Below are 26,722 nucleotides of genomic sequence, written 5' to 3' on the forward strand. Positions count from 1 at the left end.
AGAAGGTACGGAACATGTATACACTGCTTGCAAATATGAGAATAGCATTCACATACATAAATGAAGACATGCTAAGAAGGATAATAACATCAATCATTAGACCAACCCTGGAATATGCATCAGTAGTCTGGAGTCCTCATCTCAAAAAACACATAGACAAGATTGAAAAAGTTCAAAGGGCCGCTACAAGATGGATACCAAGCTTAAGGGACCTAAGCTACGAAGAAAGACTAAATAAACTGAATCTACCAACACTACAGGAGAGAAGGAAAAGAGGTGACATGATAATGCAGTATAAGTGCATATCATGGAAGGAGGAAATAGACATAAATGTTTACTTAACATATGGAGAAGCATCAGCAAGAGGACACTGCAAAAAACTGCATAAGAAGAGAGGTGATAAAGACGTAAGGAAATCCAGTTTCCCAAACAGAGCAATTGATCAATGGAATGCACTGCCAAATGAAATAGTGTGTGCCAAAACAATTCACAAATTTAAGGATATGTACGATAAATATGGTTTAAGACACGGGACAGTACGAGCTTGACTCATTCCTGTAAAGATACAGTTAGTTAAGAACACACACACACACACACACACACACACACCACTTGGGGTCAAGCAAGGTCAAGTCGAGTAGAGGTGCTAAATAGCTGAGGCTCAGTGCATATGGGGAGAGGCTGGGTAAGGACACTGTTGGAATTATTGTACAACTGCTTGTTGTTGATATTGTTCTGCTACTCAAGTTTGTCCAACCAAGCAGGTCCATTGACAGCAGGCGATCAAAGCTACCTTGCAGTATAGAGTGCCTCATCACAAGAAGACTATGAATGTTTAGGTCATGGCTGCACAGAAGCATCAGAACTGGTTTCTGTGCATGTCAACATTGGCGGCCACCTTGGCTCCAACAAGTGACAGCTTGCACATGTATTGGCATGCATTGTGGGCTTTTCATTTGTCACTTTCAGTGTCATAATGGGACTGATGTATTGAATACAGGGAAGCAATCCTAACTTAACATCGTTATAGTGAATTATCGATTACCAGGAGGTCGGATAATGCTGGCGTGCAGTATCGTACAGTATGTTGTGACGAAGTTGAAGAATGGGAAAGCAGTGGTTGATGATGATTTGCTGAGTTGATGGTGGTCTAGCTTGTGGCCACTGTCGACTTTATAAGGTATTACCAGGAGAGTGGAGTCTAGCTGCAGGCTTAGTAGTGAACCACACAATCATCAGCCAGGCAGGAAATATAGAACAGAAAGTGTCCAAAGTTCAAGCTGAATATCAGCTAATGTTAGATTTTGTTACATATCTCAAGATTTCCTAAGGGCATCCAGCAGCTGTAGGCAATTAATTATCTGGTTTAATTGATGAGATTCAGTTTGGGTATGCCAGACAAAGGGACCACTAATGCCATATTCATTGTTCGACAGCTTCAGGAAAAATATATAGGAGAGAAAAGAGAACTGTACTTAGTTTTTGTTGATTTGGAGGAGGTCTTTGACCGAGTCCCTAGAGAGGTGGTGAAGTGGTTACTGAGAAAGCTTGGGATCGAAGAGTAGCAGGTTGGGGTGGTTGTGGCCATGTATGTGGGTGCTCACACCCAGGTAAGGATGAATGGAGTTTTGAATGAGGAGTTTTCTGTGAATGCTGGTTTGCATCAGGGGTCAGTCTTGAGCCCCTTGTTGTAGTAGTACAGTAGAGTCGCAATTTAAGACAAAATGAAACCGATCTTACAATAACACAGGCATTTAATATCTCCCATAATTTCTTAATATAACTGTAATACCACTCAATTGCATGGGAGAAACTGTGGGAAATGGGTGCATTTAGGTACAGTATTGGATTTCCAGATACAACTCATGTGTTTTGCCTTTGTCGGTCACTGACAGGCTTCCTCGACCTGACCCGACCGTCGTGACCCATGTCTCATACCACCTGCCACGGCCTGCCTCAGTGTTGTGTAGACAGTCGCTGTGATGAGAAGTTTATTTGCTTATTTCCTTGCTTTTCATTTCCTCTCAGAACTCTGAGCATGTGGTTCCAAACTAACTTCAGTTATGCCTAAACACCCTGAAAGTGCTATGAACACAAGAAAAGCATTTATTCTAAATGAAAATGTAAAATTGTTAGACAAAGTGACATGTGGTGTGCGAGCTTAAATGCAAACATTCAGACAGATATGAGTCAGGTGTGGTTACGATGTGGATAGTTTTCTTTGTTGGGGGGGGGGGGAGTTAATGATGAAGGAGCAGTGAAATTCATGTTTTTGCCTTAGGTGCTACGAGTGTGGGGGGAAAAATAGAAAAAAGGAAAAAAAGGCTTTGTGCTCGATGTTTGTTATGAACTGACGGTCTTTGGTCGAGAAAATTTGGATCTTACGATATGTGATGACACTATGTGTTGACATACATAGTTAGGTAAGATAGTTACGAGAGTTCAATTCTTTTGAATTATACTGTCATACTGATTATACTGCTTGGCTGACTTGCTTATTATTCACGATTACTGCATTCATGTGTATCTGAGAAGTGAGAAATACGCAATCACTCCATGCTGACAACTTTTTTATAGCATTTTTTTTTTTCTTTACTGTTGATGACTAATGGCTTTCAAAAATAGTTTCACACTTTATATATATATATATATATATATATATATATATATATATATAGTTTCACACTTTATATATATATATATATATATATATATATATATATATATATATATATATATATATATATATATATATATATATATGAGCCAGAAGTGATTCTTGGTGAAGTATGCCTGATGCTGGGCGACCATTATTTACATGTTGTTTAGGTCAAAAAATTTTTAATGAGGACTCTCAAGAGGTTTAGTGGCAATTATTGGTGATTAAAATTTTTATGGGGAGTATTGGTGGCAAAACTAATCAGTTAGGTTAGGTTAGAATGCATTATGCACTGGTGTGTCCAGTCAGTGAGATCTTATGTAAACACACTGTCTTGGGTGTCTTAAGGCAGATATGTTTTTAATAATCTACCTAAAATATATTTTTAATGAAAAATATAAGACTCCTAGAACCTAACCCCCTATTTTACATGTAAATATATGTCACATTTTAGCATGAATTTGATTTTGCATGAGGTTCTGCTCACCCTTGTGGAATGGTTGTGGAGAGGTTGCATTAAGACAACTAGACAAAATTCAGAATAAAGCTGTTAGAATCATTAACAACCCTGCCATTACATATAAACTACCTCCCCTGCAAGAAAGAAGGAATGTTGCCTCCCTTGCATTATTTTACAGATATTTTTTTGGCAAATGCTCAGACGAAGTTGCGTCCATGGTGCCACCTCTCCATGCCTTCCCTCGTGCTACACGGGCATCTGGTAGCGCTTATGACTGGAATGTCACTCAACCATATTGCAGAACTTCTGCCTATCAGAATTCTTTCATTCCCCGAACTGCATCTCTCTGGAACTTGCTTCCCCAGAGTTGTTTTCCTCCAAATTTCAACCCACAACTGTTCAAGTCTAACTGTTACAGATATTTTATGAACAGAGGACACCAGTAATCTGGTGTATGGATTATTATTTTTTTTTTTTACCCATTTGTTTTTCCTTCCTCTGTTCTGTTATTTATTTATTAAAAAAAAAAAAAAAAACTATTATGTTGTATGAAGACTGTGTTACTGAATTTGTACCATTTGGAAGCTTCCGGTGTTGCTGTTTGCTGATGATACAGTACTGTTGAGTGAAGATGAATGGGAGTTGCAAGGTTTGGTGAATGAATTTGGGACAGTGTGTAGGAGGAGGAATCTGAAAGTTAATGTAAACAAAAGTAAAGTTATGGTGTTTGAGAGGAATGAAGTCACAGAGTGTGCAGTGAGGTTGGATGATGAGGATATGGAGAATGTGAGTGCATTCAAGTACTTGGGTAGTGTGATGATGGGGGATGAAGTGCATGAAAGGGTACAGCAGGGAAGGAAGGTTGTTGGTTCACTGAAAGCAGTGATGAGAAATAGGGAGGTGAGTATGAAAGTTAAGAAGTCACTGCATGATAGTACAGTAATCCCGCATTTTTTGCGGATTTTTTGTCTACGGTTTTGCCCTCTCGCGGATTTTCTTAGCATTAATAAGTTCAACAAAAATATCCTTGAATATACAGAAAAAAAAAAAATTGAAATTCCCGCAACTTCCAATTGTAGCGCGGTAAACTCACGCCACCCTCTGTCCCTTTCCCGTGGCCCCTCTGCCAGTGTTACCATATCTAGCATAATTTTATTCTTTTAGCATAATTTTGATCAAATTTTCGAGTCTGGAATATTTTTTAGCATATTAGAAGTTTTAGAATCATTCTAGCATAATTCAGAATGGAATGGAATATTTTTAGAATAATTTTATAAAAGCTACAAATCAGAGAGAGAGAGAGACGAATAAGGTAAGATGTTTGAATAGTTGGTTACTTTCAGTTTGGGCTTGGTTGGGTTGGATTAGGTTAGGTTAGGTTAGGTTAGGTTGGATTAGGTTAGGTTAGGTTTTAGGTTAGGTTCGGTTAGGTTAGGATAAGTTTGAGCTTTGTACTTTACCCATGAAACCTAGGTTTTTCCGATGGATTTTGGTATGATTCATTCGATTTTCAGCTTCATTTCAGTCGGAAATGACCATTTTCTGTGTTTCCCCCCCTCCCTATAACCCCCGATTCCCCAAAGATCCCTCACTATTTCAGGGGGATGGGGGGGGGGTCATATCTCAAAATCTGGTTATTTCCGACGGAAATGATGCTCAAAATCGAACGAATCACATCAAAATCCATCAGAAAAACGTAAGTTTCGTGGGAAAAAGCAGTATGGGTAGATACTGATATTTATCCTCTTACTGTATGTAGGTTCATTTTAATATTTTCATAGTAAACAATATATAATTAATATGTTGCACGAATATGTATAGAATTTTATCATTTAGCTTCAAGTTAGCATAATTCATTTTTTACTTGGAACAAATATGCTCAATCTAGCATAATTTTTTCATTGCCCTAGCATAATTTCGTTGTTTGGATATGGCAACACTGCTCTCTGTCCCGCATTCTTCAGTCCACGCCTGACTGCCTTCAGTGGCTGTTGTGGTTGTAACCACACTATGATATGAGCCTCTTGCCTCCCACTTGCTTTCCACATGGCCCCAGGACGTAAGCCAGCCTCACCAAAGGCTAATAATACAATTAGTAAGAACTCCAAAGTGACAAAACGATCAAGTTATGACCTTAGCAGAGAAAATTGTGTTACTGGACAAGCTAAGAAACGACCGTGCGAGTGTTTGCTATCACCAGTTAATGCATCTTTTTATTTTGTACTGTTTTGTTAATAAATGTGTAGATAATTGTGTATTACAGTACGGTGTTTACGTTTTTCCTTCATAATGGAGTATGTGCTTTCAATCTTGTAAGAAGGTATTTCGGGATGAGTATGGAGGTTTCGGGACAATTCGCAGTCACAACAAACACAAAACAATTCGCCTTCATTAATGAAGATAGCTATGGGTGACGCTAGAATATAATTCAAAGGCGACTACAGCGAGGAAGAAACAAGTTAATTATTGACTAAAGGTGCAACTAATAAATAATATCCAGAACCTACGCTACAGAACATAGACTTTGCTGGATCCCCCTGAAATATAGTTATTAAAGTATTGATTAATTAATAATAAGTATATTGATGAAAGTATTGATTAGGATATTTATAGAATGGCGGGGAATCGTCCAGGGTGCGAATTGTTCTGAAGGGGAATCGTCCATGTTTTGACGGGGAATTGTCTCGCAATCAGTATGGACATGGACTGTGTGATGGGCAGCATGGTGGACACAAGTGCAAGTTTTCAATTGTTAATAGAGTATTCGCGGAATTGACTTTTCGCGGGGGTTACAAGAACGTAACTACCGCGAAATATGCGGGATTACTGTATTGTGATCCCTACCCTGACGTATGGAAGCGAGGCATGGACCTTGCAAGAGGGGAACAAGTCAAGAGTGAGAGCAGTGGAAATGAGTTACTTGAGAGGAGCATGTGGAGTGACATGGAGGGACAGGTTGACGAATGAAGAAGTGAAGGAACGCTGTGGGATAGATGTGGATGTGGTTGAGAAGATTAGGAGAAATACACTGAGGTGGTTTGGACATGTGAAGAGAATGGAGAATGAAAGACTGACTAAGAGGGTGTATGTAGGTGAGGTGGAGGGAGGGAGAGGTAGACCGAGGATGAGGTGAAGGGATGGAGTTGAGAGGTATATGAGGGAGGGGGGGGGTGAATTGGGGGGAGGGTAGTCAAATGGTGGGTGACAGAGCGACTTGGAGGCGTTTTGTCTGCGGCCACCCTTTGCGGGATTAGGACGTCGGGCTATAGATAGATAGATAATACATATCATTCATCTGAAATGAAAGTCTTGTTTTCTAGGCAATGAATATTTGCCTGTCATGTTGCTTGCCTGAAATTTAGCGTCTTTCTAAGTAAGAAAACACTTTTAAACACTCAAACCCACCTGATGACAATGATAGACGGGAGAATGACGTGATGTCCCCCCCCCCCTCCCCTTGCTGGAACGAGATAAGCACTTACCGCCATTGTACACTCAAATTAACCCTTTTATTTGCCCAGTGAAGTTCGTAGAGGTTGTATTTGCATTACAATGAATGTTAAGTATGCTCAGGAGGGGGTGAAAATTTTTCATGAGGGCCAATGGGGGAAAATTTTGAATTTAACCATACCACATAGCCGTTTAACATTGGTTTCAGTGGCACAATTTGTGCATTTCAAATAGCATATTAAGTTCCCGGATACATGAGCTGTGCAAATTTAGCATCTACTGTACAGAACAATTTTAGATAAACAGACTGTCAGACAGTTTCATTATTAATCTTTATAGCACATCAAGTTCATTATTAACTGAAAGTGCAATGTCTGTTTACAGTAGAGCACAGTTTTCCAAACTCAGTTATACACATAAGGTTATATGAAGCTTGTGAAGTTTTATAGAAGCAGAATTTTCCTGAAGATATTTTAGATACTGATGTATATAGTAGGGGACGCTCACCATCCACTCACTCAATGTGTGCTGCCCTTGGGTGTCTGCCCTGTCCTCTCCTCCATCCTTTTTTCCTTCCATCTTCGTCTGTCTTTCCTTCATTCTTTCCTCGTCTTTCTGCCTACGGGTGACTTTGCACTCCCTCTTGTGTCGTTCATTCCTTCATTCTTTCCTCTTCCTTCTGCCTGTGGGTGACTCTACACTGAGTGACAAGCCAAAGGGTTTCCTGTACACCAGGAAACCATTTACTATGCTGGGTGGTAACCATATAACCAAATTTTGGTGCTGGTGGTTTAGTGAGTAATTAAGGCGCTCCAATCGGATTGAGCCAGTGAAGGTTTATATCCAAGGGGTGATTGGGGTTTATTGCTCACGTAATGCCACTCAGGGATGAGTGAGGCTGGTCACTCTCATCTTAAATGTCAGGACCAACTGCCTAGCCCCGGGCTCCTACTCTCCTCATGGGGCAACGTAGGATTGGATAATGGATGGATGGATGGATATAGTATAGGATAGAGGGAGGGAAGAGAAATTGGGAAGGCAGTTACAGTGTATCATATCCTATGTAAGTCATTTCTTTGCAAGCTAGAATGACGTATGTATTTGTTTGAAGGTTGGAAATTGGTTAAAAAGAAAAGTATGGGAAAAAGTAATGACTTAACCCCTTAACGGCAACATGCAGTCGCAGCTGTTCTGGGGTGCATTGCCAGTTCGTCATACAACTCCACAGCATTTTTGCCAAAGTCCTACCTTCGTCCATCCATCATGCAGTCCTGTGTCGCCCCATGAGGTGTGTAAGAACCCGGGGCTAGGCAAGTTGGTCCTGACATTTAACCCTTTCCCACACCATAAGTTTCTGTGCTAGGCACAAAACCAAGACCCCATTTTCTCTACCCGTGTGGAAAGAAAAAAAAATTCTGTGACCAAATTTGCCCCTGAAAAATGCTCATATTGTTATAAATAACAGCCCATCATCTTCGCTGATGTTTATACTAAAAAATGAATAAATGTACAGTACAGAACTGAAATGATAATAAACCGTATTTTGGAGAAAACTAGCTTTTAATAACTTCCCACCATCATTGCACAAAATTTTTCCTGGGATATGCAGTTGTAACGTATATGTTTATGTGCCGAACTTCACGAGCTTTCATATGAGCACTGGGAATTTTTGATATGCCCAGTAGTTTTCGAGTAAATAGAAAGAAAAAAAACTAGAAAGATTGCCTAAAAATTTTGTTGTTTATCTTTTTTTATGTTATTATTGAGACTGTAACAAACATTTATGTAAATTATTTACATATTTGTAGACCAAAGGATAAGGAATCCCATGATAAATAGAAATTGTTATAACCCTCGTTGTTTTTGAGAAAATGATTTTTGAAAAGTTAGGACGGGTTAGGCAGGTTAACAGCACGAAAGCTTGTGCATGTAAGTGAAGTATGTTTGTATTTCCAAACTTTTCCCAAAATAATTTGCACACAAAGATTATTTGGCATTACAAAAGTATGCATAAAGAATCAGCAGCTTCCTCATGCTTTTTTCGGATTTTTAATGCGACATATTCTTTCCGAGTAAAAATGCCTAAGAGAAAAACAACGAAATGCACCTCATTTACCCTATGAGAATATACAGTAAACACTCACATTTATACCCTATATATATAAAGTATAAAAACTGGACAAATAAGCTGGTTACTCACATCCTCAAGCAGCGTTGTAATGCTTCTGTAACATATAGATGGAGTTGCTGAAAGGAGAAAAGGTGCATTCGCAGCCTGTGTGTGCGTTGTGGTACCAGTGGTGTGGTGGTACAAGTGGTCATAGTGGTGGTACTACCAGTGGTGTTAGTGGTGCAACAGAAGGCCTGCCAAAAATTCTAAACCCAAATGGTGGAACTCCAACATTAAACATTGTCTAGAAGCAAAAAATCTTGCATATAAGAATTATAATACCACAAAGAGTCAGTGTTAAAAGTAAATACGATGCCCTTCGACGAAAAGCCAAAAAATTAATTAAATGCAGTAAGAAAAACCTTGAGACACATATTGCAAGTATCAGTATACCAGATCCCAAAGAATTTTTTAGTTACATAAGAAGCAAAAAAGTAATAACTCCATCAATCGGTCCCTTAGTCACAGATAACGGAGAGCACACTGATGATGAAACTGTGATGGCGAAAATTCTTAATACAGGTCTCCCTCGTTTTACAATTGGTATGCGTTCCTGGAAAGGCAATCGTAAACCGAAATATCGTAAAGCGAAATTAAGGTTTAATGGGAAAAATAGGGATGCATTCCTGGACTCGTGTATAAGGAACCCAAGACCCATACAAGTGATCTAATATGCAATAATAATGATGATGTTTTATGTATTGTGGTGCATCTGAATCACATATATATATGTACATTTGCAAACATAAAGACATGAAATAGCAAAAACAACATGAAATACAGCTGTACTGTGCTGTACTGTTATGTACCCTCCTACTGTACTGTAGCTCCGTCCACCCATAGTCGGTCCCCCCCGAGGCTGGAGGACATAATGCCTTAATGTCTCCTCCGAGGCTAGAAGACATCCTGGGCCAAAGCCCATCACTCGTCAACACAAGAGGTGGAGAGGGAGGAAGCAGGGGTGGTGGAGGTTTGGATGGCAGGGGTGGATGACTCAGGAGAATGAGAGGTGGTGGAGGTTTGGGTGGCAGGGCTGGATGACTCAGTGGTAGCAGAGGCAGATGGACTAGCAGTGGGTTTGAAGAAGCTGGAAATTGTTGTTTGCTTTGCCAGCCTCCTCCTGGCCTCGTACATCTCCTTGTAAACTTTTAGGGCTTGATCCACACCATGTGTAGCTGTTGCACTCTGAGCTTGGTTGCAGTCAAGTTCCATGAGAAGTTCCATGCCCCTCTCTATGCTCTCAAATGCCTCTCGAAGTGTTTTTACATCAAGGCCCCGTTGTGGATCCTTGTCCTCATCCTTATCATACTGTTCAGTAAAGGCACTCTCCTGCTGCAGCTGTATGAGGTCCTCGTTTGACAGAGGTTTATCATGTGAGTCCAACAACTGCTGCATGTCGTCCTCATCCACCTCCTTGAACCCTGCAAGGTGTGAAATCCTGACAATATCATTCCGTACTGCTTGCATGTCAGGGAAGCCAATGAAGTCTGCCACACACTCCTCCCAGATCTTTCTCCACTCCCATTCATGGCCTTCTGTGTCACCTCCTTCCATGCTGCATCTGTGTTGTCAATGGCCTTCTTGATGTTGTATTTTGCCCAGAATTCTTTTATGCTTGGCTTGTCTGGGGTGTCGGTGGCAGCTAGAAGTTGCGACATGGTGAGATGTTGGTAGTAGGCCTTGAAGGCAGAGATTATGCCTTGGTTCATTGGCTGAATTAATGCATTAGTGTTGGGTGGCAGGAACATCACCTCTGTATTATCTGCCCAGTCTTGCATGACAGATGGAGGGCTAGGTGCATTGTCTAACAGCAGCAGAAAACGGTTGTCAAGATTATTTTCTGATGCATACTGACGAAGCCTGGGAGATAAATAATCAACAACATAACTTTGGTTGAGTGCTGAGGTCATCCATCCCTTCCTGTTTGACTTCCAAATCACAGACAAGTAAGCTTTGATTAGTCCTTTAAATGCCCTGGGATTTTCAGTGATTGATGAGCATAGGCTTCAGCTTAAGGTCACCAGCTGCATTGCCGCCCAGCAGTAGGGTCAGCCTATCTTTTGACACCTTGAACCCTGGTGCTGTTTTTTCTTCCTGGGAAATAAATGTCCTAGAGGACATTTTTTTCCAGTATAGGCCAGTCTCGTCGAAATTTTTAACTTGTTTAAAGGAATATCCACCTTCCTCTATCCGCTTCAAAAGAGCTGGCTTGAAAGCGTCGGCAGCAGGCTTGTCGGAACTAGCAGCCTCACCAGTCATCTTAATGTTGTGTAGGCATGCCCTATTCTTGAAACGTTCAAACCAGCCTTTACTTGCGGTAAATGATGTTCCCTCCTTAACCTCGTAGCCCTTCTTACGCAGGTCATCCCAAATAGACAAGGCCTTGGTAGTCACAAGGGAGGTGGATAGGGGCATGCAGCGTCGAGTTTGGTCATCTATCCAAAGCTTAAGCAGCCGCTCCATCTCCTCATAGATGGGTTCCCGTTGGCGAGTCAGCATCTTGGCCATAAGAGTCGTGCTTGTCTCCCCAGCTTTCTTAATGTTGACAGCATGCTTTATAACAGTCGACTGTGTAAGACTCATGGAACAAGTGATGGAGTTTGCCCCCTCACCTGCTTCGTGCTGCTTCACAATATTAAGCTTAGACTCCAGGGTTAAGGACGTTCTTGCTTTCTTTGGCTTCATATCACCAGCACCGGATGTTGCAGGGCGTTTACAGGACATCACAGTGGTGGCACTAGGGGTGCAAAATGTGAAGAACAGCAAAAATAGTAATATCCTGGGCACTGATGCACACAGACGCACAGAGGTTGTATGCTGAATGAGCACGTGGGTGAGACTGGCAAAAGCGCGGGAAACTGCGTGGGTGGGGCGGATATGCCACGCAACTCTTAGCTGATCTGCCTGTGAATGCGGGATTTCCACATGCCCAATTGTAATTGCAAGGGAGCTCAATCGTAAAATGAACACTTGGTACTAAAGAAGAAGGATCGTAAATGCGAAATATCGTAAAATGAGGGAGACCTGTACTTTCTTCACATCAGTATTTACAACAGAAAATATACATACAATTCTTACTGTTTCCCCCATTCCTATAGAAGAGGGCAACATAATCACTGACATTACAGTCAGCGATCACGACGTACTGCTTGCAATAAACAGATTAAAAGAGAATAAAGCACCAGGACCGGACAAAATATCACCACGTGTATTGAAGAAACTACAGAATGAAATATCAAAGCCTTTAGCTGAACTTTTTAGCTTATCACTTAAGAGCAATAAGGTGCCACATGAATGGAAGCTTGCTAACATAACCCCAGTATTCAAAAAGGGCAACAGAGCCCAACCAGAAAGCTAACGCCCAATTAGTTTAACATCGGTGGTTTGCAAATTGCTTGAAACTATTATCAGAGACAAGTCTGTAAAACACTTAGAAACAAACAATTATATAAAAGATTTGCAACGTGGTTTCAGACGTACAGAAATGACTGATTAGGTGGATGTGCAGTGCGTCCCTGCGTCCAAGGCCTGGAGGGGCTGGGTTTACGATGGAAGAGTTGAGAGGTAGGATGGGACTGGAGTGTATTGGTGTTGTGATGAGGAGATGTAGATTGAGATGGTTTGGACATGTGGAGAGGATGGGGGATGATAATTGGGTGAGAAGTGTTAATATTGGGGGTGGGGTTATTAGGGGTAGACCGAGAAAGACATGGGACGAGGTCATTAAGTGTGACCTCAGGGTTAAGGGACTGAACAGGGAGGCTGCAATGGATCGTGCAGCGTGGAGAGCCGCCATTAGGTGACCAAGGCCGACACATGCAAGCATGTTGGAGCCTTTAAAAACAAAAACGAAACGCTCTTGCCTCACGAATCTGCTGGACTTTTTCAATGATTTACGGAACATGTATGACGAGACTAAATCTGTTGATGTGGTCTACCTCGATTTTCAAAAGGCTTTTGACAAAGTTCCACACAAAAGACTCCTTCGGAAGCTAAAGGCACATGGTTTCAGAGGCAGTGTTCTCGGGTGGGTAGAAGATTGGCTCACCGGACGAAAGGAAAGAGTTGTAATAAATGGAAAAGAGTCAGACTGGATAAACGTTACAAGTGAAGTGCCGCAGGGTTCAGTGTTAGGTCCTATTCTTTTCTTAATATATGTGAATGATATTAACGAAGGATTGTGTTGTAAGATTTCAAAATTTGCTGATGATACTAAAATAGGTAACAGAGCAGATACAGCCCTGAAAAGACAGGCAATTCAGAGAGATCTTGATCAACTGTTTAACTGGGCCCAAGTTTGGCAAATGGATTTCAATATAAATAAATGCAAAGTGTTAAATATTGGCAGTAAAAATGTCTATATCTATAGCCCGACGCCCTAATCCCGCAAAGGGTGGCCGCAGACAAAACGCCTCCAAGTCACTCTGTCACCCACCATTTGACTCCCCTCCCCCCAACTCACCCCCCCCCTCCCCCCAACTCACCCCCCCCTCCCTCATATACCTCTCAACTCCATCCCTCCACCTCATCCTCGGTCTACCCCTCCCTCTCCCTCCCTCCACCTCACCTACATACACCCTCTTAGTCAGTCTTTCATTCTCCATTCTCTCCACATGTCCAAACCACCTCAGTGTATTTCTCCTAATCTTTTCAACCACATCCACATCTACCCCACAACGTTCCTTCACTTCTTCATTCGTCAACCTGTCCCTCCATGTGACTCCACATGCTCCTCTCAAGTAACTCATTTCCACTGCTCTCACTCTTGACTTGTTCCCCTCTTGCAAGGTCCACGCCTCGCTTCCATACGTCAGGGTAGGGATCACAGTACCATCATGCAGTGACTTCTTAACTTCCATACTCACCTCCCTATTTCTCATCACTGCTTTCAGTGTACCAACAACCTTTCTTCCCTGCTGTACCCTTTCACGTACTTCATCCCCCAAAGTTCCATCCTTACTCATCACACTACCCAAGTACTTGAATGCACTCTCATTCTCCATATCCTCACCATCCAACCTCACTGCACACTCTGTGACTTCATTCCTCGCAAACACCATATCTTTACTTTTGTTTACATTAATTTTCAGCTATAACTTGTAAGAGCAAGTTATAGCATGAATAATGTGCAACTTGATAGGGTAAACCATGAAAAAGACTTAGGAGTTATAATAACAAATATTTTGAAACCAAGCAAACAGTGTACAGAAGCTGTGAAAAAAGCCAACAAATTGATTGGGTTCATAAGCAGAGCATTTGAATATAAGTCCGATAATATCGTCCTCACTTTGTATAATTCCTTAGTACGCCCGCACTTGGAGTATTGCGTTTAGTTTTGGTCACCGTATTATAAAAAGGATATGGAAAAACTTGAAAGAGTGCAGCGAAGGATGACAAAGATGATACCTAGATTGAGAAATAAACCGTACGAGGAACGTTTAGAAGCCCTGAATCTCTTTACCCTAACAAAACGGAGGCTACGAGGAGATTTATTTTCAGATATTAAAAGGACATGATAACATGGCTGTCGATAAATACTTCACAGTGGATCACTCGAACTACACTAGAGGCAATGGGCATAAAATAATTGGCAAACGATTCCAGTCGCATGAAGCTAAGCATTTCTTCTTCAATAGAGTTGTAAATATATGGAATAAATTGCCCTCCAACATAATAGACTGTAATACAGTACAAACCGTTAAAGGTCGCCTGGATAAGTATTTGGCATCCAACCCCCAGCTTAATATGTTTCTATCTATCTATATATTGCCAGACACCATAATCCCGTAAGGGGTAGCCATTTGACTTTGAGTTAGTTGTTTTACGGGGAGGGGTTTACTCCTGAATAAAACACTTGTGTATGTATAATTATCTGTTTTATTTTATTTTAGTTTTTTAGAGCCTGGATCAATTTATTAGATGCAAATATAGTATATGCACAGACTAGGACATGCACAGATGGCCCTGAGTTAATGGTCACTACTCATACTTTCGACCTTTGATGGGCTGTGGATCACTGAGTGTCCCTGTTAGTTACGTGGCCACCATTGGGATTTTTTTTAACATACCAGGGATCACTGCTTCAGGAGGTGACTTGTTTGCTTGTCACGCACGGGAAAGTTCCTAGTCTCAGTGGAATGAATGGAGCTGGGGCCTGATTGACTGCTGCCTACCTTAATAGCACCAGGCAAGGCTACCACACCACCCTTGAATATCCTCACTGTGCACTGTGCAATTTCCACACAGTGTCCGCAGACGCCTCATAAACTTAACGTACCCGCACATAGCGACATGCATTAGTTATTTATTTATTCGCTTATTCATTGTACTTTACTACTTTCTCTTTCAGGTTATTCATACTGGTAGCTTATAGATAATGTATTATAGAATGTGGCTTTTCCTTTTCAGTCTTTCCTATGAAATTTCCATGTCAGTTTTTCCATGCTGCATGGTAGTTTTTCTCACTTTTTCTTGCCAGTTTTGGCTGGAGGGTTTGGAGGCGAGGGGAGCCTTCTTGCTTTACTACCCTTATCCTTCAGCATGTAGAGTTAGATCTTGTAGTCATAGTCTACTCTGTACCAAACAGCCTCGAAAGGACCATAAGGTCTGTTTGCTTTCCTTTGTACTCCTTTGATACTGGAGGTGCCCTTGACCTTGGAGGGAGGTTTATCACGACGCCTGGGGGTAGGACTAGCTGTGTCTCTCCTCCTCACCCCAATCACTCTCCCCAGAATCTTTGTCTGTGTCCTCCTCATTCTCAGTTTCATTAAATAAATATTTCAGGTACTCCTCCTCAGATAACCCTTTCTCAGCCATCATGGTTACTTCAAGTAGTGAAAGGGAATGATCACGAGCAATTATAGATCTGAAATTTGGATTTCTCAGAAAATATATAAAAAACACTTATACACCTTCACAGACACATTGCACTATATAATACACTGTCATTATAATACATGTAAGGTATTTACAGGTGACATAATAGAAAATGAGGAATAAAATGGCCGGCTGCACGCTCACGCCCTACTTGCCTGACTGCCGAGAGGACACTAAGCTGATATTAGACCACTTGTCCTTGTGACAGTGTTGCCCATTTAGCCGCAGATAAAGTTTTGATGACGATTTATGGGGAGAGTGCATAATAGTGCGTCATCAATTACTCTTCAGACTAAAAACACTTTGACTCGTTTTGTGTCATCATGTACGTAGGGGTTGAGATGAGAGTGACCAGCCTCACTCGTCCCTGAGTGGCATTACTTGAGCAATAAACCCCAACCACTCCTCGGATATAAACCTACACAGGCTCAATCTGATTGGAGCACCTTAATTACTCACTAAACCACCAGGCACAGTAATTTGGTTATATGATTACCACCACCCAACAATGTAAATGGTTTCCTGGTGTATAGGAAACCATTTGGCTTATCACTGAATGTAGAGTCACCCATAGGCAGAAGGAAGAGGAAAGAATGAAGGAAAGAAAGACAGAAGAGGGAGTGTAAAGTCACTCGTAGATAAAGAAAGCATCCAAGCTCTTCATGGCCAGACTATGGTAGATATTGTCCTGAAAATCTGCACACACACATTCTGCAACACGCCCTCTTCAGTCCCCACCTCCCATCGCCGCCTCTGTCTCTCTCTCTCCCTTTTTTTTTTTTTTTTTTTTTTTTTTTTTTTTTTTTTAAGGGCTAAGGCATTGCCCCTGGGTATAAGACTTAGGTTTAGAGTGTGTAGCACCTTATGACTGGATGCCCTTCATGATGTCTACCAATGACCCTTGGGTGGACTTGAGCCTCCAACCCTTTGGCCAGAGCGGAGCACTCTAACCCACTGAGCTACGGCTGCTACCCATAAAACTGGTCTTTTGAAAACAAATGATAGTCACACCTCAGTATGCAAGGGGGTTACATCAAATAGCTCATCGCATAATGATTTATAGTATACTAGGGTCGATATAACAGGTTCAGTTGGGATAGGGAGGGGTACAGGAACTACATAACCTGAATCTCAGACCTTACTCCTTTAGGCTTGCCTTCTGTGCCCTCAGTAGTAGTTACCATGCTTTCCAAGTCATAAGTTTCAGTATTTCACACAAAAAATTTTACCACTTAATATCACACACTGCCCTATTTGTTATGCACTTGCACTGTTATTGAATGATAGCAGTGGTATTTCAGTGACCTTGTTTCCATGAAATGGGATGAAAGGAGATGATCACAGCAAATGTAGACACGGCAACCATTCAGGCACAGACATCTGACTGTCGGCTTGCACGGGAGGCACTTTGTGTGCATGGCATAGTCATACTGCCACTACAGTTATTGTATAAGCAAATTTCGCCATCTTTTTTGGAAAACTGGGTTCTATTGACTTATCGCATACTGAACAAAAGTATACGACGTAACTGTATACATTCATATTTTGAGGGCAGTCCTAAATTACTAAACTTCAAATCACTGTAGTGGCTAAACTATGGCATATACAGTGCTCGTCAGAAGTATTCAGCGTTGTCCGCCGGGCGCGCAATACTTATGGCCCAAAAAGAATCACCCATTTTTAGGGGTAAGAATTGAGCCACAAGTTTGAGCTCCGAGCATGACGTCACGGTAGCCTGGGGCCTTCTGACGCGCTGGTTGGTTCCCGCCTCAGTCGCCCACGGGCTGCCTGAGAGAGAGGAACTCCGCCGAGTGTCCCTCTCAAATTGCGCCATTTTTTACCGAGTGTCCCGCAGTGTTTTGGCCTTCAAAACTTTGTTATGGCACCTACCCGTGAACTATCGAGTGAAATCATATCCCAGATCATTGCTCTAAAGGAGGCAGGCCACCAGACAAAGGAAATTAGTGAATTGGTTGGTGTGGCACGATCGACAGTGCGTCGTTGGTGTGCGCGGTTTCGGGAGGAAAACAGTGGTGAAGTTCCCACAAAGAAACCGAGGTCTGGTAGGCCTAGGAAAACTTCCCCAAGGTCTGTTAATGTTTTAAAACGTGCAGTGGAGTTTAATCCTCGTGTGAGTGCAAGGAAAATTAAGGAGAGCAACCCAGAAGTGTTTGGTGAGGTGTCAGTGAGAACAGTGTCTCGTAGGGTGCATGAGCTTGGTTACACAAGTCACAGGCCTGTGAAAAAGCCTCTTCTCTCTAGCAGCCAGAGAATTCGTAGGCTTGCCTTTGCTAATAAATATCTAAATTGGGGTGAGGAGCAATGGTTGTCAGTGTTGTGGTCTGATGAGGCAACGTTTAGTGTTACCTGTAACAGAGGAGCATGCAAAGGTAGTGACCCACTTGACCCACGGTATGTAGAAAGCACAGTTAAACATCCTGATTCACTCATAGTATGGGGTTGTTTTTCAGGGAAGGGTTTGGGGAAGCTTGTTGTACTTCCCAAGAACCTCAGAGTGAATCAGGATGTTTACCTGGAGCTTCTGTGTGATCATTTACCAGACTCCTTCGAGCTAACAGGTGCACGAGTGTTTCAGCAGGACGGTGCACCTGCTCACAAGGCCAAATCGGTCACCAATTGGCTTCGTGACTGCGAGGTATCATTCATGACAGACTGGCCAGGAAATAGCCCAGACCTCAACCCGGTTGAAAACCTCTGGTACCTCGTAAAGAAGAGTCTCCAAGGGAAGGACGTGAGCTCTCTACCTAAGCTGGAAGCCGCCATTCGTGACTCCTGGGACAAAATACCGCTCCAGCACCTCAGGAGCCTCGCCCTTTCACTTCCAAGACGTCTCAGGTCCGTGAAGAAACGTAAAGGCTACCCTACGAAGCACTAAAGGTAAATAAAATGCATTATTTATATGTTTTTTCAATGTTGAAAGGTTTGTTTCTCAGGAGGGACGCAGGGCGCTCCATACTTCTGACGAGCACTGTACTGTATCAGCCTGAAAATTTATGTATGTATGCTTTATCACCACCACCAGCCACTTTGGTGGTAGGTGATAGCGCTCACCATCCACGTACTTGATGTAGTGCTGCTCTTGGGTGGCTGCCTTTTCCTGTCTTCGTTCCTTCCTCTTGTGTCATTCTTTCCTTCATTCTTTCCTCTTCTTCTGTCCATGCGTGACTGTACACAAAGTGACAGGCCAAATGGTTTCCTGTACACCAGAGAACCTTTTACTGCACTGGGCGGTAACCATATAGCCAAACTATGGTGCCTGGTGGTTTAGTGGTAATTCAGGCGCTCCAACTAGATTGAGCCTGTGTAGGTTCATATCCAAGGGGTGGTTGGACTCTACTGCTCATGTAATGCCACTCAGGGATGAGTGAGGCTGGTCACATTTGTCTTAAATGTCAAGACTAACTTGCCTAGCCCCGGGCTTCTCCGCTCCATATGGGGCAACGCAGGTTTAAATGATGTATGTATGTATGTATTCTTTATCATATCCTCTCACCTAATATGTTGCCAATATGCCAGGAATCAAACCCGGGACTGTCAGGTGTGAGCCCGGCAGCATATTGGCAGTAATATGCTAGATGATTTTTCCTGTGTACAGTACAGGTTTCCCTCCATACCCTTCCCCCATATCCTCTGTCAGTTGAAAAGCTAAGAAAAGAAACATGAGAAACGTAAAATTCTGGGGGGGTTTGCATATGGGATGACCTCTATATTTCCAGTCGTCTGCGTTTGTAGTTTAAATATTTTGTGTGGCAGATAACATAAAACACTTACACATAGGATTTTGTAAAAAATGTGAGCTATAGCCAGGCTTGTATGGTGAATGAATAGGTATCTGGCCCATTTCACACTTTCCTGTTTTCTGGACCCTTTCTTACCCTAAGGTGAGAAAAGATGAAGATACAGTAAAACCCCAATATAACGGACATCAATAGACCAGAATTCACTTTTATTGGACTCGAGGAGCTACCAGACTAAATTCCTATACCGTATATCGGAAGAAGTCCGATAAAGCCAGAAGCACTCAGGACTGCCTGACCACTTCAGGTATATTCTCCATAATAAGGTGAATAAAAGACATGTTTATCAGTGTACAGTACAGTATTGTTATGTATATCATACCATTTGATTAGTGATGTTATAACACAGGACAGTACAGCAGCTGTAGTCAAAACAGTTTAAAAACTGTTTATGCTATCCAGACTAATGTCTGATATATCAGAGAAAGTCCGGATTAGAAGAGGGAAGTCCGGATGTCGCTTTTATTGGAATTTCGCATTTTTCGGAATGGCTTGGGCCCCAATAGTGAGGTCTTAATGTAATGTCATGACTACAAGTTAAAGTGAAGTATGCTGGATTGTAATAAGATTGAGATTGTTTAATGAGAATTGTGGGGGGAAGTAATCATTTTTTATACATTTTTATAGACAAGAGGTTTGTTTTTCAGTCTGGCAGAAGTCCCAGAGGCCGAGGAAGGAAGACTGGTGAAAGAAAGCAGAACAGCAGCAGCGCCTCAGTCGATGATTCTGGTAGCACTTCCAGTGATAATAGTAATGATGAAGATGAGGATGAGGAGGAAGAAGAGGAGGGAAAAAGTAAGAAGGCTGCAAAGAGGAGAAGCAAAGGGACGCCAAGGAGAAGAGGAGGTGGAGCAGGAAGGGGTGGCTCAGGTAGAGGTCGAGGTGGAGCAGGGAGGGGCAGAGGAGCTAAGCGAGCAAGGCCCACACCAGACTCTGATGATGACTCTGAGTCAGATGATGAACCTTTGGCTAAGAAAGCAGCCAAACAGCCACCATCGGTTAGTTATGCTTCTGTCTGTATTGTAAAGCTGCAGAAACATTTTGTTCTCTAGGCTTTCCATGATCAGCTTTAGTATTATAGTTTTATAATATGATTTGGTAATGGCTTAATTAACCTAGTATGATACTGGTGTTGAAGGGAAATTTGAAATTTAACCCCGAGATCCTAGGTATGGGAAAGTTTTGATGATAATACTGAAGCTTGTAGAAGAGTAGGTGGATGTCTAAGTGAAAGGTTCAGTATCTTTACTGGAGGGAGGCAAGGATGGTTGATGCCCCCATGGCTGTTCTGTATATACTGTTGCTGGATAAGTTTAAGAGTTGTTAAAATTCAAATTGTGGAGAGGGAGAAGGAGATGATAATGAGTAGTTAAAGATGGAGTATCTGAAGTTTAATGTACTGAATGCACATGGTATTGTGTTACATGCTGATGGTGAACAGGAGCTTTGCAGGGTTTTATAGATGTTTGCAAACATTGTATTTTGAAAGTAAATGCCAGTAAGATCAAAGTGATGGTTGAGAATAGTGGTAGATGGGGAAAAAAAAAAATAGACATAAATGAATATATAACCTATGGGGAAGCATCAGCAATAGGACACTGGAAAAAAATACATAAAAAGAGAGGCAATAAAGATGTAAGGAAATTCAGTTTCCCAAATAGGGCAATTAATCAGTGGAATGCACTACCGAATGAAATAGTGTGTGCCAAAAAATAATTACCGGCATTCATAAATTTCAGGATATGTATGATAAAAATGGATTAACCCTTTAAACGCGGATCGTTGCATTTGCGACACTCAGCGAAAAGGACATAACGGCGGAGTGTCGCGTTTGTGATTCTAGTAAATTTTGAATTACCGTGTGCAAGCAGGCTCCAGCTGGTATTGTCTATCAGTACCACCACTCTTTAGCTACAATTAGCATACTTTACCTTTGTACTACTGACCTCTGTTGTTGCCAAGTATCGCGTCCCCCCCACCCCACCCACCCACCCACCACCACCACCACCACCACCACCACCACCACCACCACGGCCCTGCCAGCCTGGCTGTGATACATGGCAGCGCTCTGACTGCTCAGAACTGTAAATCTGCGCTCTCCACTCACAAGCAGTTTATGCTGATAGGAAACGCTTGTTTCCCCAGTTTTAACACTCGCTTTTTTTAGCATGGTTTGCCCCTGTTTAGCGTCAGTTTACCGCAGGCTTTCAAAGTGACATTATGGCGAGCTCTAGCTCTTCCGAGTCAGTGCAAGCGGCCGACAGGAACGAGAATAAAGTGACGGGCGTAAGGCAGAATAAAAAGCGCGCCGCAGTGATCTTTTGGGAAGTAATATGATTGAAAATAATGTAGTATACATGTTTTTAGCTGTGAAAATGGAAATGTTTGTTGAGTGACGGGAAGACCGCCGCCACGGTGCATGTCGGCCGTACGCATTGTTGATTTTAGCCTTATTTTCAGTGCTTATTGTACAAATACGGATTCCAAACTACCTTTACGTTGTAGTATAAAGTTTACTGTGACAGAATGAGGCTGTGGTAGAGGGGAAACCGGGTTGCTGGAGGTGTGAAAGTGAAGATTTGGTTACCCAACTTTGCAAGTCTCCACAAGTCCTTGGGTAATCCACGAAGACTCAACACCTGTCTCTGGAGAAAGCTGAATGTAAGTACTACCTGCCATACCAAGTATAATGTTCTAGGGTTAATCTCTGATTTTTGGCTAATATTTTCCTACAGGTACTCAGACCGCGATACAACCCCGCCACTCGGGGGGGGGGGGTCGACTGTTCACGGCCGCGTTTAAGGGGTTAATACACGAGACAGTATGAGCTTGACTCATTCCTGTAAAGATACAATTAGGTAAGAAACACACACACATGTATCCTGCAGAATTCTGCCTCAGTCTCCAGGTGACTAGCATTGTGAGTGGAGCCATAAATAGAGCATTTATTGAGAAAAAGAGCCATTGAGACGTAACCGTATGTTATTGTGTAAGACTGTATGATTGAACGACACTATATTTAACGATCTTTGTTCGATAAAAGCCATGACACCTGGGAACTTACTGAGCAGCGTGGTGTTCAGCTTTCATGAACTATTGGCTTTATTGTCAAGGGTCTGGTGCCAATTAGTTCATTATATCAAGGGTGTACTGTACTTGGTATGTTGATAAAAATGTTGGAAGTGTGTGTTTAGGTGGTGTGGCTACATCATTTTGTTGTGTTTGTAAAGACTCCAACATGCTTGCACGCGTCGGCCTTAGTCTCTTAATAGTGGCTCTCCATGCCACTTGATCTCTGGCAGCCTCCATATTCAGTCCCGTATTGCAGACATACTGTTTGGCCCGTCCTAGGTCATTTTGGTCTGCCTCTCACAACTATTCAATTTTTATGTGGCTGTATGAAGGGAATTAATTACAGTAAAAGCTTGATTATCCAGTTTTTTGGAATATTTGGGCTATGACCAAATGATTCAGTGGTACGGTTAATTCATAAAATTATTCATACGACAGCTTCAGTTTAAACAGAAAGCATCCGGTAGCTAGCAAGTAAACAAGTGTGACTACCCCCCCCCCCACGACTTGCCTTGCCTGACGGTCACTTACGTGTGCGACATTCACCATGGCGAGTACACCTGTTACCCCTGCTGATCTATCACTATGGCTGTGGGTTATTTTTATATTTGTGGTGCCCTTCATCATTATATCCATGGCTCCACCATCAACAAAGAGGAAAAGAACTGTCCTGGTGCTGCAACAGAAGCTGGAAATTATTTAAAAACTTGAATCAGGTTGGAGTATCAAGAGCGTCTTGGAGTTTTGCGGAATTGGCAAGCAAACTGTTTCTGACATTTGAAATTCCAAGGCTATACTCATGGAATTCTGTGTTAAGATAGCCATTGACTGTAAAGTTAGTGGGTCTTCGTCTGCCAGAAAAACCATGAAAATTGCAGTGGATGATCATCTGGAAGAAGCAGTGTACAAGTGGTTCATTCAGCAACTGAATGTTGGCATATTGGTACAGGGTGCTGAGATTAAGTTTATTGCCGAGAAGCTAGCTAACCATATTGGCATTCAGGATTTAGAGGCATCTGATGGTTGGTTTTCTCATTTCAAGGCAAGGCATGCAATGGTAAACCGATATGTGTTTGGCAGGTCTTTGGCTGCAGATACATCACAATTTCAGCTGTTTTGGTAGATTTTGCTGAAGCTAATACAAGACGAGGGACTTCTTCTCTCCCAGGTATATAACGTTGACGAGACTATATTATTCTACTGTTCATTGCCTTTGAACACATTTGCACAGTGCCATGAAGAGTCTGTTGCTGGATGCAAAATCTCAAAAAATCATGTGTCTGAGTTGTGTTGTGCAATGCTGATGGTCTCCACCGGTTGAAGCCGCTCGTGGTTGGCAAGGTTCTTTGCCCACGCTGTCTGTGCACCTACTGTACATGGATAAATTACCTCTTCCGTACGAATTTTCCAAGAAAGCCTGGTTCAACTCGGCGATTTTTAAGAATTGGTTCTTTAATCATTTCATTCCTGAGGTGCAAAGGTTTCAACAGGAAGTCCTGAATATTGCACCAGCTCATGTACGAGCAATTCTCCTGCATGATAATACCTTTGCTCATCCTAGCGTTTCTGAACTCGTGAACAATGGTGGACAAATCAGGTGCATCATGCTGCCTCCCAGCACAACATCAGTCATCCAGCCTGTGGCTCAAGGTATCATCTGTGCAGCCAGGCGACTCACCGATGATGATTCCTTGAGGAGATAAATTTTAATTCATTGTATGTCATTAATCCCTTTTGGTAAACATATGCTTTGTCAGAAGCACTTTACCAAATCCTTTCTTGCTGATAGCCTGTTGTATTTTTCTTATTTTTTCTAGGGCGGTAAAACGTTTCATGCTAAACCTGTTTCCCCATCATCTTATTAGACTCATCAGCATAATGGTGGAAGTGACTCCTAACCTGTGTTAAACTGAACCTAACCAAACCTAGCTTAACTGTACCCAGTAATTTAACCCTTTAACCGCGGGTATTGTTTTGCCCCGACTGTCCTCTCCCACGGGGGTTTCAGCCAAAATGTAAACAAACTTTAAACCTTTATAACTCTGCACAGAATTAATCTAGAACAAAAAATAAGGTACCATTAGAAAGTACTAACCTTCGGCTTTGCAATGATGTAGGTTTCATGATTTCGTTGACTATCACTGGATGGGCAGTGCCGTTAGAAGTGAGCGGTCTAAAATCACTATTTTTCGCTCACACACCATCACCTTCGCTCACACATCATTACCAAATGCCAACCTCATTCTGATAATAATACTATAATAATATATGAACACTGCACATACGATAAACACCCACTCTGTGTTCACTGAGGCAGGTAAAAGACACTGTAATTGCCCGCACTTCACTGCCACATCAGCGGTGTTGTAATCACTATTTTTCGTTCACACACCATTACCAAATGCCAACCTCATTCTGATAATAATACTATAAACATATATGAACACTGCACATACGATAAACACCCACCCTGTGTTCACTGAGGCAGGTAAAAGGCACTGTAATTGCCCGCACTTCACTGCCACATCAGCGGTGTTGTAATCACTATTTTTCGCTCACACACCATTACCAAATGCCAACCTCATTCTGATAATAATACTATAAACATATATGAACACTGCACATACGATAAACACCCACTCTGTGTTCACTGAGGCAGGTAAAAGGCACTGTAATTGCCTGCACTTCACTGCCACATCAGCAGTGTTGTCACTCACACAGCTGGACAGATACTGATGCGTGTTGGTCAGGGGTGGGGTGGGGGGCCCAGGGGGTGGGAGGTGGGGGCCCAGGGGGTGGGAGGAGGGAGGTGGGGGTCGGCTGGAGTGAAAGAACTTAATAGCTACTCTCCCTTGAAACAATTGGCGCACGGAAAAAACGCGGGGTATTCAAAATATTCACAAACATTCGAGAATGACACCCGCGGTTTGGTCCAGTTTTTGCTGTGTCATTCTGAGATGACACCCGCGGTTAAAGGGTTAATCTAACCTAACCTAGCGTCCAGTTGGGAAACGAAAACCACCTTTGAGTACGTTGAGTTAGACAGTCGTAGGTACGGCTTAAGGAACTGATGATAAAAACAGCAGGAAATTTTTCTACCGGAAAGTAAGTTATGCCTCAGAAGAGTCGGAAAAATACTGAAAACAAACTGGAGGAATATGAATTAAACTGGCAAGGTCCTTCTACTGCTTCAAATAAAGCGTACATTTCCCTCTCTTTTTTATGCTGGCCAACAATCAAGCAGGGTTGTTTGTGTCCAGTGAACTAAACCAGCGTATGCTAACTACTGGTACCCCAGAAAAGTTAAATATTTTGAAGAGGTTAATGAAATAAAATTTATACAAGAAGTTTATGAAGTACAATTTAATTGTGGAAAAAAAGAAAAGAAAAGTGAAATCTTGCAAGATCTGACAATGTCTTTATTTTTTCTTGTTTTTCGTCTGCATACATTTTCTTAGGTCGTGGTGGTGGTTGATGATGTGGATGAGGATACCCAAGGGCAAAGGACGTTGGCAAAGTTTGTTTCATTTCATTTTTGAAGCCTACAACATGCTTGCATGCATTGGCCTTTATCACCTAATGGCAGCTCTCCATGCTGCACGATCTATGGCAGCCACCCTGTTCAGTCCCTTAACCTTGAGGTCACATTTAATGACCTCGTCCCACGTCTTTTTCGGTCTGCCCTTCGTAACCCCACCCCCAGTATTAATGCTTCTCACTTTCTGCACACAATTATCATCCCCCATCCTCTCCATGTGACCAAACCACCTCAATCTACCTCTCCTCAACGCAACACCAATACACTCTAGTCCCATCCTACCTCTCAACTCCATCATAAACTCAGCCCTCCCAGGCAACGCACTGAACATCCACCTAACCATTGTCATTTTTGTACATTTGAGCCTGAGAATATGTTTTTCCTCTACTGCCAAGGTCTCACTACCATACAGCGTTACACTCCTAACACATGCTGCATACAAAGATCCTTAGCATGTCTGGAGAGACAACAGCTCCCAAAACTTCTTCCAACCACTTCTCACCCTAGCCACAGAGCTAGCTCCGGTCCCACCTCCAGCACGTAACATGTCTCCCAAAAAACAAAACTTCCACACACTTAAGAGACTCACCAGCAAGTTCAATCCTTCCTCGCCTGACAATCTCCACCTGCTCTCCCCAACATGCCACACACATAAAATCAGCATCATCTCGCAGTCTAC

General features: G+C 42.3%; 1 protein-coding gene across 1 annotated transcript in view; it reads left to right on the forward strand.

The window, feature by feature from the left end:
* The window catches only part of LOC145396755 (protein DEK-like), a 113,022-nt gene that overhangs the window by 66,709 nt on the left and 19,591 nt on the right, over positions 1-26,722 (forward strand). Inside the window, exon 6 of the mRNA XM_080270040.1 lies at positions 20,081-20,431. Coding sequence (XP_080126166.1) covers positions 20,081-20,431 — 351 coding nt within the window. The remainder of the gene's footprint in view (positions 1-20,080; positions 20,432-26,722) is intronic.

Source organism: Coenobita brevimanus, chromosome 39, assembly GCF_032717465.1.
Source record: "Coenobita brevimanus isolate Jiangsu-jjx chromosome 39, ASM3271746v2, whole genome shotgun sequence".
NCBI classification, from domain to species: domain Eukaryota; kingdom Metazoa; phylum Arthropoda; class Malacostraca; order Decapoda; family Coenobitidae; genus Coenobita; species Coenobita brevimanus.